This window comes from Malaya genurostris, chromosome 3, assembly GCF_030247185.1.
Source record: "Malaya genurostris strain Urasoe2022 chromosome 3, Malgen_1.1, whole genome shotgun sequence".
Taxonomy (NCBI): Eukaryota; Metazoa; Arthropoda; class Insecta; order Diptera; family Culicidae; genus Malaya; species Malaya genurostris.
In genome coordinates, this window is record NC_080572.1 from 225,061,224 (window position 1) to 225,074,069 (window position 12,846).

Below are 12,846 nucleotides of genomic sequence, written 5' to 3' on the forward strand. Positions count from 1 at the left end.
TATTGTGGAATAAAATGGAATAATTTTCTTTTTGAATTGATTTAATTCATTCTACTAGCAGCTCTAAGAAGTAATTAAAATAAAAATGTTTTGCCTCTATAGAAATTTTTTTAACCGTTTTCAACAATCAGGCTCGTTTGGCTACACTTAGGTCGTTGATTAATTCGAAGATCGAATGGCTAATACTTCCGGCTCTGCACACTTAAATTGGATTACCGACCTCAGCTGTTCAAATCTCGGTAGGTGATTTTATCGGTAAAATTCACGTTTTATCACTGCGGTAACTTGAGGTACTGCTGTCAATAAATGTTCATTTGTGCTGATATATCAGTAGAATGGAAATATTCGGTAGTTCGGCTGTTCAAAACTCGTCAAAAGAGGCAAGAGTTACCGAACGAAATTAAGTGTGTGGAGATGTAAAGGTATAAATAAGTGACAGCCGACAAACCACACTTTTCTATCCGCTGAATTTTCTCAGAGAAGGTTCAACCGATTTGTAAGGTTCGTCTGAAAGCTACTTTCATTCAGAATTCCATGTGGAAATCATAATGAATTCTGAATAAATTTCAACTGCAGTGCAACAGCTGGTTCCGAACTAATTTCGCCTACAACCGGTTGATTCGGAAATTTGAAATCTACTATTGAACTATTGATCAAAATCCACTTTTGGTTCCGGAGATATAATGATATCAGTGACGTCCCCAACAACCCGTGCTTTTTTCTATCCGCCTTTTTTCTCGGAGTTTTGCTATTAGGTACATTCGGGAATACTACCGACGAACAATTGACGTCCACCCCTCCACGTCCACCCCTCCACGTCCACCAAATTAACAATTGCGAGTAGGAGCCCGGGTTGGCGGTTCAATGCATAGGACGCTGGTCTTACAAGCCAGTTGTCGTATGTTCGAGCCCCGACCTTGGAAGGATTCTTAGTGTCAGTAGGATTTATAGTACTAGCCATGCAATGATTCTGTACACTAAGAATCGGCTGCGAAGTCTGTTGAAACAGAAAGGCCAAATTTCACAAAAGGAATGTTATGCCAGGACTTTGCTTTGAGTAGGAGCCAAAATTGTTGGTTTTTATCATGGTATTACCTTATAAAAACAATCATTTTCGCTTCATGTAAAGCAGTTTCACAGCGAATTCGTTATTGAACGAAAGTTAATTTTAGTTTCCATGTGTTGCATGCAATGAAAAAAAGAATCGTTTGTGGTACACTCTATAAGAATATTGAAATTAGCTATTTCATTTTGATAATGTATTAAATATATTAGAAGTGAAACCTTTGGCTAGGATTCACTTGGAATTTGATAGTTGATAGGAGATTGATGTCTTTCTCTGGACAGGACCAGCCTAGAGACAGTGTGCAATTCGGCGAAACAAAATAACTAAATAATCAAATAAAGATCCATTGGGTTCCTGCTTCCTGTCGTAAATGGCGACAATTGTGACGAGTTTCTCTTTTCCTACTTTCGATCATCAAATTATTTCAATGTCTCAAATTTGAAGACTTTTTTTTATTAAACTATCATTTCGTTCAACTAACAATTTTTGTTGTCAATATTTATTAATTTTAACGTGAATGCGTTTTACTTTATTATGGCTCGCCTTGTGAAGGAATCGGTACACTTCCGGTGAAACCCTCGACGAGTGAACACGTTGTATCGTGTTAGAGCAGTGAATCGCGAGGAAGAAAGGATTTTCATTTGTACTTTGACGACTCCACGTTGTCACGCAGCGAGGTTTCAGGTTTCAGTGAAAAGAAAGTCCATTGGTCTATAAATGAAAATTAACAGGCAATATAGCCTAAGTTGCTGTGCCATCAATTGGTGTCATCTCAAGAAGAAACAACTTTCAACGGAAGTCTTCCGTTACACAGTTGGTTCCCGTACTTAATGCCCCGTTTACACTTCTGCTGGCTGCCAGCATGCTGGTGTCAGTGTACTGCCCTCTTAGGAAAAAAAAGTTCAACGGTGGTCCTTCGTTGGTCTAATACTTTGGATCATTGGACCACACGGTACACTGACACCAGCATGCTGGCAGCCAGCAGAAGTGTGAACGGGGCATAAGTAAGGGTGAGAAATATACACGGATGCAAAAAAAACTATTGGAATCCACAAGAAACTCTTATGATCTTCAGAAAAAAAATTTCATTGACCTACTTATGGATTTCATAAATCATACTTATGAAGTTCGTGAAGTAGACTTTTGATTAATGTAGAAACAACTGAAAAACATATATTCTAATTGCTGTGTCATGTATAAACAAAGTGTTGCTATCATTAAATAAAATAATGAATAGAGACTTACATTTCTTTTCCTCCAATCCGCAATCCAATTCCAAACAATTTCTGAAAAACGGGATATTTTGAAGTCAACGAATTTATGTCTTCATCTCCACAGGCGATCAACTCTATCAATTGTAATTTGATGAATGGCTTATGAAAAAGTGTTTTCACGCTTCAGATGGTGCGCTTCGCACAAAGTTTTGAAGCAAAACGGTGTCTTCGATTTCCATTTTTATGGATTGACTGTTCTTATAAGGAATGACATTTTCACGAGGTAGATTGCTATAAAAATTATAAATTGTGTTTAAGGAATGCATCTGTCAGTGATATGAATTTCATGCTTGTGAAGTTCTTATGTGTGCTTACAAAATGCATATGTCTTCAATAAAATCAAAATTGTGCTGGTTCACTCATGAAATTTTTAAGTTTTTTTTTTCTTCGGTGTATGATGCCGAGCGATGGCGTATATGAACTGAAGATTGAGTTCTCTCAAAGACATCATATTAACAAGATATCCAGCTTTCGCATTTCCCGAACAAATCATTGGCAACATCCTGTTTTGCGAGCATGGCGCCCTCAGGCGAGTCCGCATCGAATCTCGTATATAGAAGTAGGGGAGAGAATTATCAAATTCGTGCGCGCCAAAATAGGAGCACTGCGCACCCATACAAATCGATAGTCCCACGACAAAAGGGCCTAACTGCAAATGAGAGTCTCTCTTTGTTTACTTTCTCTTTTAATTATTACGGAGCCATTAATGCAATTTCTCTAAAGTTTTCAATATTAATCGGAAGCTTGGGACGATCGAATTGACATATGTTGAATGTGATGCCGTGCGATGTGCTGCTATTTTGGCGCGCACGAATTTGACATTTCTCTTCCCTACTTCTATATAGGAAATTCGAGGGTGCCATACTCGCAAAAAAGGATGTTGCCAACAGTGCAGTAAAATTTCATTCAATTCAATTGAAACCGAATGTGAAACACACTGACGATCTCTCTACTGCAGTAAACTTCACATTCTGACACACACATCGTTCGCTGACGTACCGAACCGGCAGCATTCAGTTCTTCACTCGATTATCTTCAAATCAAAGCTCAGTTTAACCACAGACTAACAGACAGGACACTCAAATTAGATTCTTCAATCATCTTAACGGTCATTTCGAATATTCCTTTATTTGGGACAGTACTCACATGTGTCATGATGGCGCCACGTTACCCTATCAAAAACATCCTGTCTGTCATCTAAACTGTGTTTATTTTTTCATTTACCAACAGAGTTGCCGTTCATACAGAATTACCTGTAGTGTATTGATTTGTATATGTCCATGCGAATTTCATGCAGGATTCAGATTTAATACATATTGCCAAAACTATATACATAATTGTGCCTACTTCTCATCCTCCAACGCAATACAAAAACGAACCTTTTTTGTTACAATATTTACAATATTTTCTGGTCTGCCACCACTTAATTTCGAGTGAAAACTACCAACATAATAAAAAATAGTCTAGATGAACAACGTTGAGTCAAATAAACGGCTACCTTCCTACATTGCGAAAAAGTTAAATATATTATCAACGTAATCCAATAATTTATTGTGACGATTCATTTTCAAATATTTTGATGAAATCAGGCATCCCTGCAAGCAGCTGATCGGTGTTGACAAACGAGGGGAAACCAACTAGTAAAAAAACTTTTACATAACACAAGGGGTGTACAGATAGTAAATAGTTCGCGCAGTACAATATAGGTGGAACTAGTGCATCACGAAAAATGATTTTTATAAGAATTTACTCATACTGTCATGTCTGTTAGTCTGTGGTTTAACCACCATCAGTTAATTTCCTGCAGTAACAAAATATCTCTTTCAATAGTGTGAGAGCGGCCTTCGAATGAGGTTTATGTAAACATTCGATTTGGTTCAAGATAGTAGATGAAAGACAAACTAGGTAGCTGAAATATCAATTACAGAATACACATAAATTACCAGTTTCCTCATTCATTTTTCATTTTTAATACTTTACTCCATTTATAATTCTATTCATTCGAACTTGCTCACTACCAAGAGCGAAGACAATGAAGAAGCTAGACTACTTGGCACTTGAAACTGAGCAAGCAAAACTTCAAATGACTAGGTACGAATATTCAACTGACGATAAATTCTGGGAGCTTCACTTGAAAATAGCAACAAAAGTCATATAATATGTATCAATATGCTGACGGTCAGTGGCCATAAATTTCAATTTCATCGGATATCATTCGTTTGAAAATTAAATTTTACCGCACTGGTTGCCAATGATTCGTACGAGAAATGTGAGAGCTAGATATGTAAAAATTGGCATTCTGTAATTCAATCGAGTGATGCTTTTGTATGGAAAATCCGAACTCGATTGAGATACAGAACGCGAAATTTCGCATTCGATTGAAATAATGGTAAAAATCAACTATTACGGTTATATACTCATACTAATTTTGCGCTATGTTGAGTACCTCAATAACAGTAAAATACTTGATATGTTTCACCATTCCACTACTGATAACAGATATTACAATTTTAGATAGGTAACGTGTCACACTTTAAACAAATATAAGAAAATCGATTTGTTCCCTCTATTTGTTCGTTCCGTGATAGCATTTAACAATTTTCTCTTAGCCTACGCTTGGTACATTGTGAAAACAGGCTCATTCAGCCTGGAACATACTAAGTCGCGCACGAATACTACCATGACTGAAATGTATGCTAATAAATATCCTCCTAGCGTTACAGTTATGGAGTGCGCAGTAGTATATACGGCCGCTGGCTAGCGCTGGTATTGATATTTGAATTCGGGGATTACCAGATGATTCATAGTTCAGATCATACAGAAATTCTCTGTATAATTTCAGCTGATCCCGATCAGTAACAGAGTTGGAACCAGGGGTAATCTAACAAGTTCAAGCCCAATAATGCGCAGCAATGAACACTGTTTAATTTATTTCGCAGGAAATCGACTTCATGACCTTACTAACTCATTGAGCCTTCCTAGGTCCATTGCCGCGCCCTCATTCTATTCTCAGGCATGTAATAGTGGATTAAAGTTTTATCAACAGTTATCAATCGATGCCAAAAATCCGACCGATTCTTCATTAGCGTAGCCAAATACGCCTCTAAAGTGTGCTCGCATTCTTGTATTTGATCCGAAGTCAGCAGACACTCGACGGCTGGATAGTTTCATCTGCAGAGCCGCACACAAAATATGATATATGCACTAATTATTGTAATATCTGCTAGCTCGCGTACATTCATTTTCCGGTTGGCCAACACAATTTTGTGTATCTTTTTGACATTGTCCTGTACAACCGCAATGGTAGGCCTGCCGCTAAGGACTACATCGTTAGTGCAGTCAACACGAAACTCTCGAAGCAAATGTTTCCTGGTGGAATCTATATAAGTCATATTTATCTTACTTTTCTTTGATTTCCTTCGCCAAAAAGGAAAAGGAAATTTTTCATAATAAAATAAAAATTATTCATTTTCCATACTAAACATGATACAGGTATCATCAACAAAAATTCGACTGTCCTAACAAAAGCAATGCAGGGAACACACTAAAACCGCTCAAATGAGACATGTTTGCCTTAATATGAATGAACTACAAGGTACATGAGGATCTTTTGCAATTATATTAAGCTCAATTCGGCGGTCAATGAGATTACTGTGAAGTCTGAATGGGAAATCGTTTTTTCGCATACAATGTATGTATGTATGAATGTATGTTTGAAGCCACCATTAGTTCAAGGCATTACCAGTGTATGCGGGTAGACTTACAGTAGATCCGAATTTGATTATCAGATAGCCTTCATATAATTGCTGTTAAGAAGGCCAAAATGGGTTTTGAGGACCCGGCGCCTTCCAGCAAGAACATCCGGCCATATAATAAAGAATTTCGCTGTACCAGCTTAAACTCGCCTGATGGTTTGTTTGTTAGAAGGGTGCGTCTTACTCATTTTAGACCTTCAGGGAAAAACACAAAGCTTCCCCCACGTGACTCAGGTTGGCAATCCACTCCATCATCCAGTCATTCACTTGTAAGATACCCTGATGCACTCCCTGCCCCTCCCCGTTGTCGATATACTCGAGCATAACACAATATAATATAATATAATATAAATTTATATAAAAAATATAATATAATACAGTACAATATAACAGAACACAATATATCATAATATAATATAATATAACATAATTTAATGCAATACAGTATACTACCAAGCTAGTACAAACTTTTTTGAAAAGCTGTGTGAAGCATACAAGTGAAAATCCGTTAAAAATCACCGTTGCACACGACTTTTCACGTATGAATGTCTGTTGGATATCTGTTCTCTGTGATATAACATAATATAATATAATGTAATGGAATAAAATATTAAATAATATAACACAGTATAACATAATATAATATAATAAAGCACAATATAATATAGCATTACACAATATATTCTAACAATATACTATAACATAATACAATATATCACAATACATATACTTATAATATAATATAATACAATATAATATCATATAATGCCATGCAGTATAATACCATACAACATAATATAAGGGGCTGTCCATAAAAGACGTCACGCTTTTTGGCAATTTTTGACTCCCCACTTGTCGCAAATTGTAACAGCAGCAAAGACTTCTCCTAGGGGTACACAGATATATTATTTCTTTAGCTAAGGAAGGGCTGAGTAAATAAAGTTCAAAACCTCATCAAATCAAGATTACTGCCGAAGAAGATTCCCAATAAAGATCACTTCTGATCAGTTGATCAGTGATCTTTAAATCACATCGATCAAAATCGGTAGTGATTTTGTGCTAAAATGATTCTTGATTCATGTAAGTTCAATCATTGGATGATTCGATCAGCATTGATCTTGGTGGAGGAAAATCACATATGATCAAGATAATACATGACATGATCTACGTCTGAAATCGTTGATCCCCCGCTGAGGGGTGTGAAAATAAGTAACAACAGCAATCCAAAGGGAATTTATAACTAAGAAAAACGCGTGTCAATGAGACTTTTCCAAAATCATTGAACATTGTCAATTTTGTATCTTTGGGAAATGCTCTTTTAACACTCATTATCAACAGAGTTGGGGAAAATACCGGTTTCGTTAAGGCACGGTTTACGTAGTTTCAACATATATTCTCGTTTGATGCACCCCGTGTTCGATTTCGCAACCGTTGTTATTATATCTTATTTCGTTATTGATGAGGCATACCAATGTCATTAAGTACAATTGATCCAGCGGTTCCTTTTTCCAATCGAATATTATTGAATAGGGAAATCGTTTTTTCGCATACAAAGCTAAAAACTAAGAGCTCTGTACAGTGACGGGAAGTGTTATCATTTCTAGCCGGATCATTAGTGTTTTCGGATTCAAAGAACCTTCACTGAAACTGGTTGTTTTTATTTATATTTTGAACTTTTTCTTATTTTTTTTAAAATAATGATAGTACATTCTTTATAAAGGTAAACATAAATTACAATGTATGGGTGTGTGTTTATGTGCTTTTTTTTTATTTATCTCGATGACAAGTACAACATATTAAAATATAAAGTAGTATAATAGTAGTCAATAATAATTACATTAATAGTAATAATAGTAATGAAGAGAACGGAGAAGTACTTTAGTATCCTTGCTAGTTTGCTTATGTGTGTCATTCATTCCTTCTCAGCACACACTAGAAATGACTTAAAAGAGAAATATCGATCGACTAAATCGAAGAAATACAATTACAATAACATACAACAAATGATTTTATCACCAAGCCTGGGCTCAGTATCTTTCTAAAAAAAACTGTCAGATTAAGATTTGGACACATAACAAAATCAATCCAGTTTCCTAATGCCGAAACGAGGAGCATAACAGCAGTATTGCTTGTTTTGTAGCACTAGCTAGAAGTACGAATAAGGGTAGAATTAACGAGCGGTGTGGGATCAGCGATGATTTCAAAAAGGAAGTTTGAAATGCCATAATTATTGCTTCTATTTTTACAATGCGCGCAAACAAGATTCTAACACTTCTAATTTCATGAAAAGCCGGTGTAAGGATTATTGGACACTACGGATGGAGGAGTACTGTGGACACAGCAGAATAGCTTAGAGTACAGGGAAAATACGAGATGGAGATGATGATATACATACTGAAAAACTCTGTTATATAAACGCTAGCCAATGGAGATCAAATCCGTAATTATTTTTTAGTTGCTTGTTCTTCTTCAACATATCACTGTCAAGGAAGGACTATCCCTAATAGTTAAACTCCAATTAGCACATTCATAGAGGAAAAACATTTCTTAGTGCGACAAAAAAGTGATTATTATCTCTCTTTCCCTAAATGATGTATACATATAAATACGCAGCGTGTGGTTGCTATAAAAATCTATAAATATACTTTTCTGTTTCTTTCACAGATTTCTCAAACAGCATCCTTTATTGTTTTGTAGTTTTCTTCCGTTACTTCTCAACACAGTCAATTTTGTCCTACACAAAAATACAAGAAATAAAAGGCTCACACTCACGAAAAATGAGTTTCACATTTAAATTTAACGTAGTTTTTGTTTATAACTTATTCCACTCAAACAAGTTGCGTCTCTAGTATGCTTCGTCCCGACTTGAGGCGTAATTTTTTTTGTATCAAAATAATTTTGGACAAAGTGCTGCAATATTATTTTGCCTCTGAGCATCAGTTTAAAAATAGCTTCATAGAGGATTAGCTTTCTATCATTTCTATAGACAATTAACATAATTAGTTTTGCCATTTCATTTATCTTTGTTCTCTTACTCCAATTGAAACAGCACAGAGAGGATACTTTTATTTTTTAAACAATCAATCATTCAATCAACCACTACTGGTTGAGCGTTTGTTGAACTGATTTATAGAAAACAACGGAACTATTGGAAGGAGTACAATAACAGTTCGACAAACAATACCTACAAAGATGAAACGGATGAAATCATTTTGATTGATACGTGTTGTTCATGTGTAATAAATAGGTCCGCTTGCTCTGTAGATAAAAGCTTAGTAAATCTGCGTTTAGTTTGATTTTTCCTCTAATTTACATAGTATGTTTAATATTCTCCATTTGATCGTTTCAATAGGTCTAGTGATAAAATAATGGGTATCTGTTTTTTCCCGCGCTCTGTTTGCTTAGTGAAATTGATAAAACTCAGTACCTTAATTTGCCTTCAGATACTTCCACCAGAAACGAAAGGCTTGCTCGCGCATAAAACTGCCTGCCTCTATCTACTTAACTTACTAATTACACGAATGAGTGCTCCGTTCTCGTCCTTCAGGCGTTGATTCTCGGTCTTGAGAGCGTCCAACTGCTACACATCCGAACGGTCACAGTTGGTTGCGTGTTGCGTAGAGGTGTGTTCAAATCATAACAAAAACATAGGACAACGAAGACGACGGACAGTGGGAAAAATAGAGAGAAAAAGAACAGTTAAAAATTAATTATCGATGCATGAAACCAGAGAAAAAAACGAAAGCGTTAAACATTCGACAGAGAGAATTACTTAGAAACGGTTAGGAGCAACAATATTTACACCAGACGGAACATCCGAGATTTGTTTTAGGTGTTTGGTAGTTCAAGACACGTTTTCCACCGTGCAATTGGTAGGCAACAAATCACAGAACAATTATAAGTAACAATTTTGCTTGATAACAAACACATCCATAGCTTTAAACACAGCATTTCCTAGTTAACTAAACAATTTTGGACAGTAACTGGTGTATTACATACAATTAACAATTCCAAGGAAAAGACGAAATGAGCTCAGGAGTACCCCGAACTTATATTTTATTAAATAAAATCACCTTTCTGAAAATATGGAGAAAGAGGAATTCCGAATCTATTTAGAATTACTCTCTCTAATTCTGGAATATAGTTCGATTAGAGTGTCTATAACCATGTGGTAACCATGTTATAGACACAGTTCTACAACAGCACCGAGTTGGTAAGCGTACATCGAACAATGATCTAAATCTTAGCCGCCTCACGACCGGTACTCTATATCCGAACATCTTCTCTGTTCAACCAGTGGCGTCTCGTCTTCATGTGCACCTCGTGCACTGCACAACCAGTCAAAATGAAGTATTTGACTGCATGCTTGCTGGTCAATTAATTGCCGCGACCAATACGTGGCGCTCTGAATTCGAGCACTGGTGCACCTAAAATGCGTGTATTTACACACATCTCATATACATCGAACTTGAAATTTCAGGTATCTCTCGTCGCTGTGTTAGTGTTTTTTTTTGTGCACATGAACTACTGCACAGATTCAAGAAGAGAAGGAATTACTCAGCACAGCATTGAGATTTGTTGTTCTCTGTCACGTTAAGCTCTGTGAGAACTCGTATGCACACCCTCCTGAAGGCGTCAGTGGATTATGCTTATGGCAGTTGAAAACAAATTGCTGACTCAGTTTCAACTTCGAAGCGGTTTTACTGATGAAGTTGTTGACAGATTTTCTCGACGTACAGAGGGTCAAATTCTTCCATTGTATCATGATACGAAATATGTTTAATAAAAAAATCCCATCCAGAAGTATTCAATTGTATTGAAACACACAAGCGAATATCCATTCCTGAATCTTCAGTTTTAACTTACATAGAACTTTTATATCTGATATCATACCACACTACCAGTACACAACTCGTGAATTTTGTCACGAGACGCCACTGCAGACAACAAACACTAGTCTTCTCGCTTTATACCTATTTTCCGTTCAAACACAGGGTAGGAGAGTATATTCATAATTGCTTGATGCTTTCTCTACTGTGACAGTCGCTGTCTGGATAACGTTGAATAACCGTACCTAGTCACTTGAAGTTTTGCTTGCTCAGTCTGTAGTGCCAAGTAGTCTACCAGTTTCATTGTCTTCACTGTGGGTAGTGAGCAAGAGCGAATGAATAGGCATAAACATCAACTCGATAACCAAAACTCTCTCCGACCATAACGATAAATAGAGGGTGGAGATTCTCATTTCAGTTTTCAATTATCACCAGCAAGTTAAAATCGATGATTTAGACTGTTTGAAATGTATTGAGATGTGTTTCGGAATATAACAAATGAAAACTGAAAGAGGGAACAATTAATTCAATTGTTATCATGACTGGTTTACCTTTCATCCAATATCTTGAACCAATTTGAATGTTTACATGAGCCTCATTTGAAGGCCGCTCTTTCTTTGAATTGTAAGAGACCGGTAGGACCATATCTGAGGGAACGAAATGAGTTCCACTATTGTAAGTACTTTCGCCGCCGGAATCCGGAAGCCGTTATAATCGAAGTCGATCGAGAAAAGTGACTGGTATCCACTTTTGAGTCTATAGACACTGTCTTCAATCGAAAATCGGGAATCAGCAAAGCCGACATTAATATATTTGGCCGTCTACTGACTATGACTATCGATTGGAATAGATTTGAGGCAAGCTTTGAGTGACGGTATAGATATTTTAACAATCTTCACCCTGTAATTCCGCAACCGGATTTCGGATCCAGATGAAATTCAGGAATTCAATATCGGACCACAAGACTTTGTGATAATCGGTCAATCCATGGCTGAGAAAAGTAAGTGAGATCCATTTTGGAATATATGACCACTAATTCCGGTGCATCCAGAATCGAAAACCGGGAACCAGGATAGCCGGAATCGGTTTGTTCTATTTGTCTACTGATAATTGCTACCAATTGGGATAGTTTCGAGGTCAGTTTAGATTTTTTTTCACGTGTTTTGTTTCACCACTTTAAATGACGGTATCAAATTTTTAACACACCTTACCCTGTAATTCCGGAACCGGAAGTCGCATTCGAATAAAATTTTGTATTTTTGTATGGGACTATGAGACCTTTCATTTGAACCTAAGTTTGGTATAATCGGTCATGCCTAACGCTCGTATTTTTTGACCAAAAACAGTAGATTTTGCGCAAAAATTTAAAAAGTACAGTACATCGATTTTTAAACAACAGTAACTTTGGTAGTACGCATTTTAAATAAACTTTAAATAAAATTAAGATGAATTATTTTCATAATTTCATTTTATTTTCCCTTTTTAAAATATTTAGACAACTTTATTTGGTTTTAAAATTGAGCAAAATTGTAACGCGCTCTGAACAAAAATGAATAATGAAAAAACCATGATGAGAAGAAGAGAAGAAGACAAATCCAGTTAATGTTTGCTTGTAGGGAAGACAGGGGTGAAAATGGCCACTTTTGGTTTTGCGCAGAAAATTGTGTCCTAGAAAACTCAGCATCTGTCCAAATCATTCGATAGTTCAGAATCTTCACTTATATTTTGTGTTGTCGACGCCCAATGTCTTGTAGAAACGTGCACACGTCGTCGGTAATATGCTTGATGGTCACAGGTTATGTCCGAGATTTGGGTATTTTTGGACTATTTAACTGGTAGGTACTCGAAAAGTTTTAAAGAAAAAGCAATAATAAATTTACGGCTCAGACCGACTTTAATGGCCATTTTCGCCCCACCGAAAA

At 36.4% G+C, this 12,846-nt stretch overlaps 1 protein-coding gene across 14 annotated transcripts in view; it reads right to left on the reverse strand.

Annotated features, from left to right (window-relative positions):
• Nucleotides 1–8,652: 8,652 nt before the first annotated feature.
• The window catches only part of LOC131437988 (protein phosphatase 1 regulatory subunit 12A), a 179,683-nt gene continuing 175,489 nt past the window's right edge, over nucleotides 8,653–12,846 (reverse strand). For all 14 annotated transcript variants that reach the window (XR_009230857.1, XR_009230859.1, XR_009230858.1 and 11 more), the window contains one exon: nucleotides 8,653–9,675. Coding sequence is in view for 2 of the 14 variants with exons in the window: in XM_058607717.1 (XP_058463700.1) it covers nucleotides 9,589–9,675 (87 nt within the window). In the remaining 12 variants the exon portion in view is untranslated. The remainder of the gene's footprint in view (nucleotides 9,676–12,846) is intronic.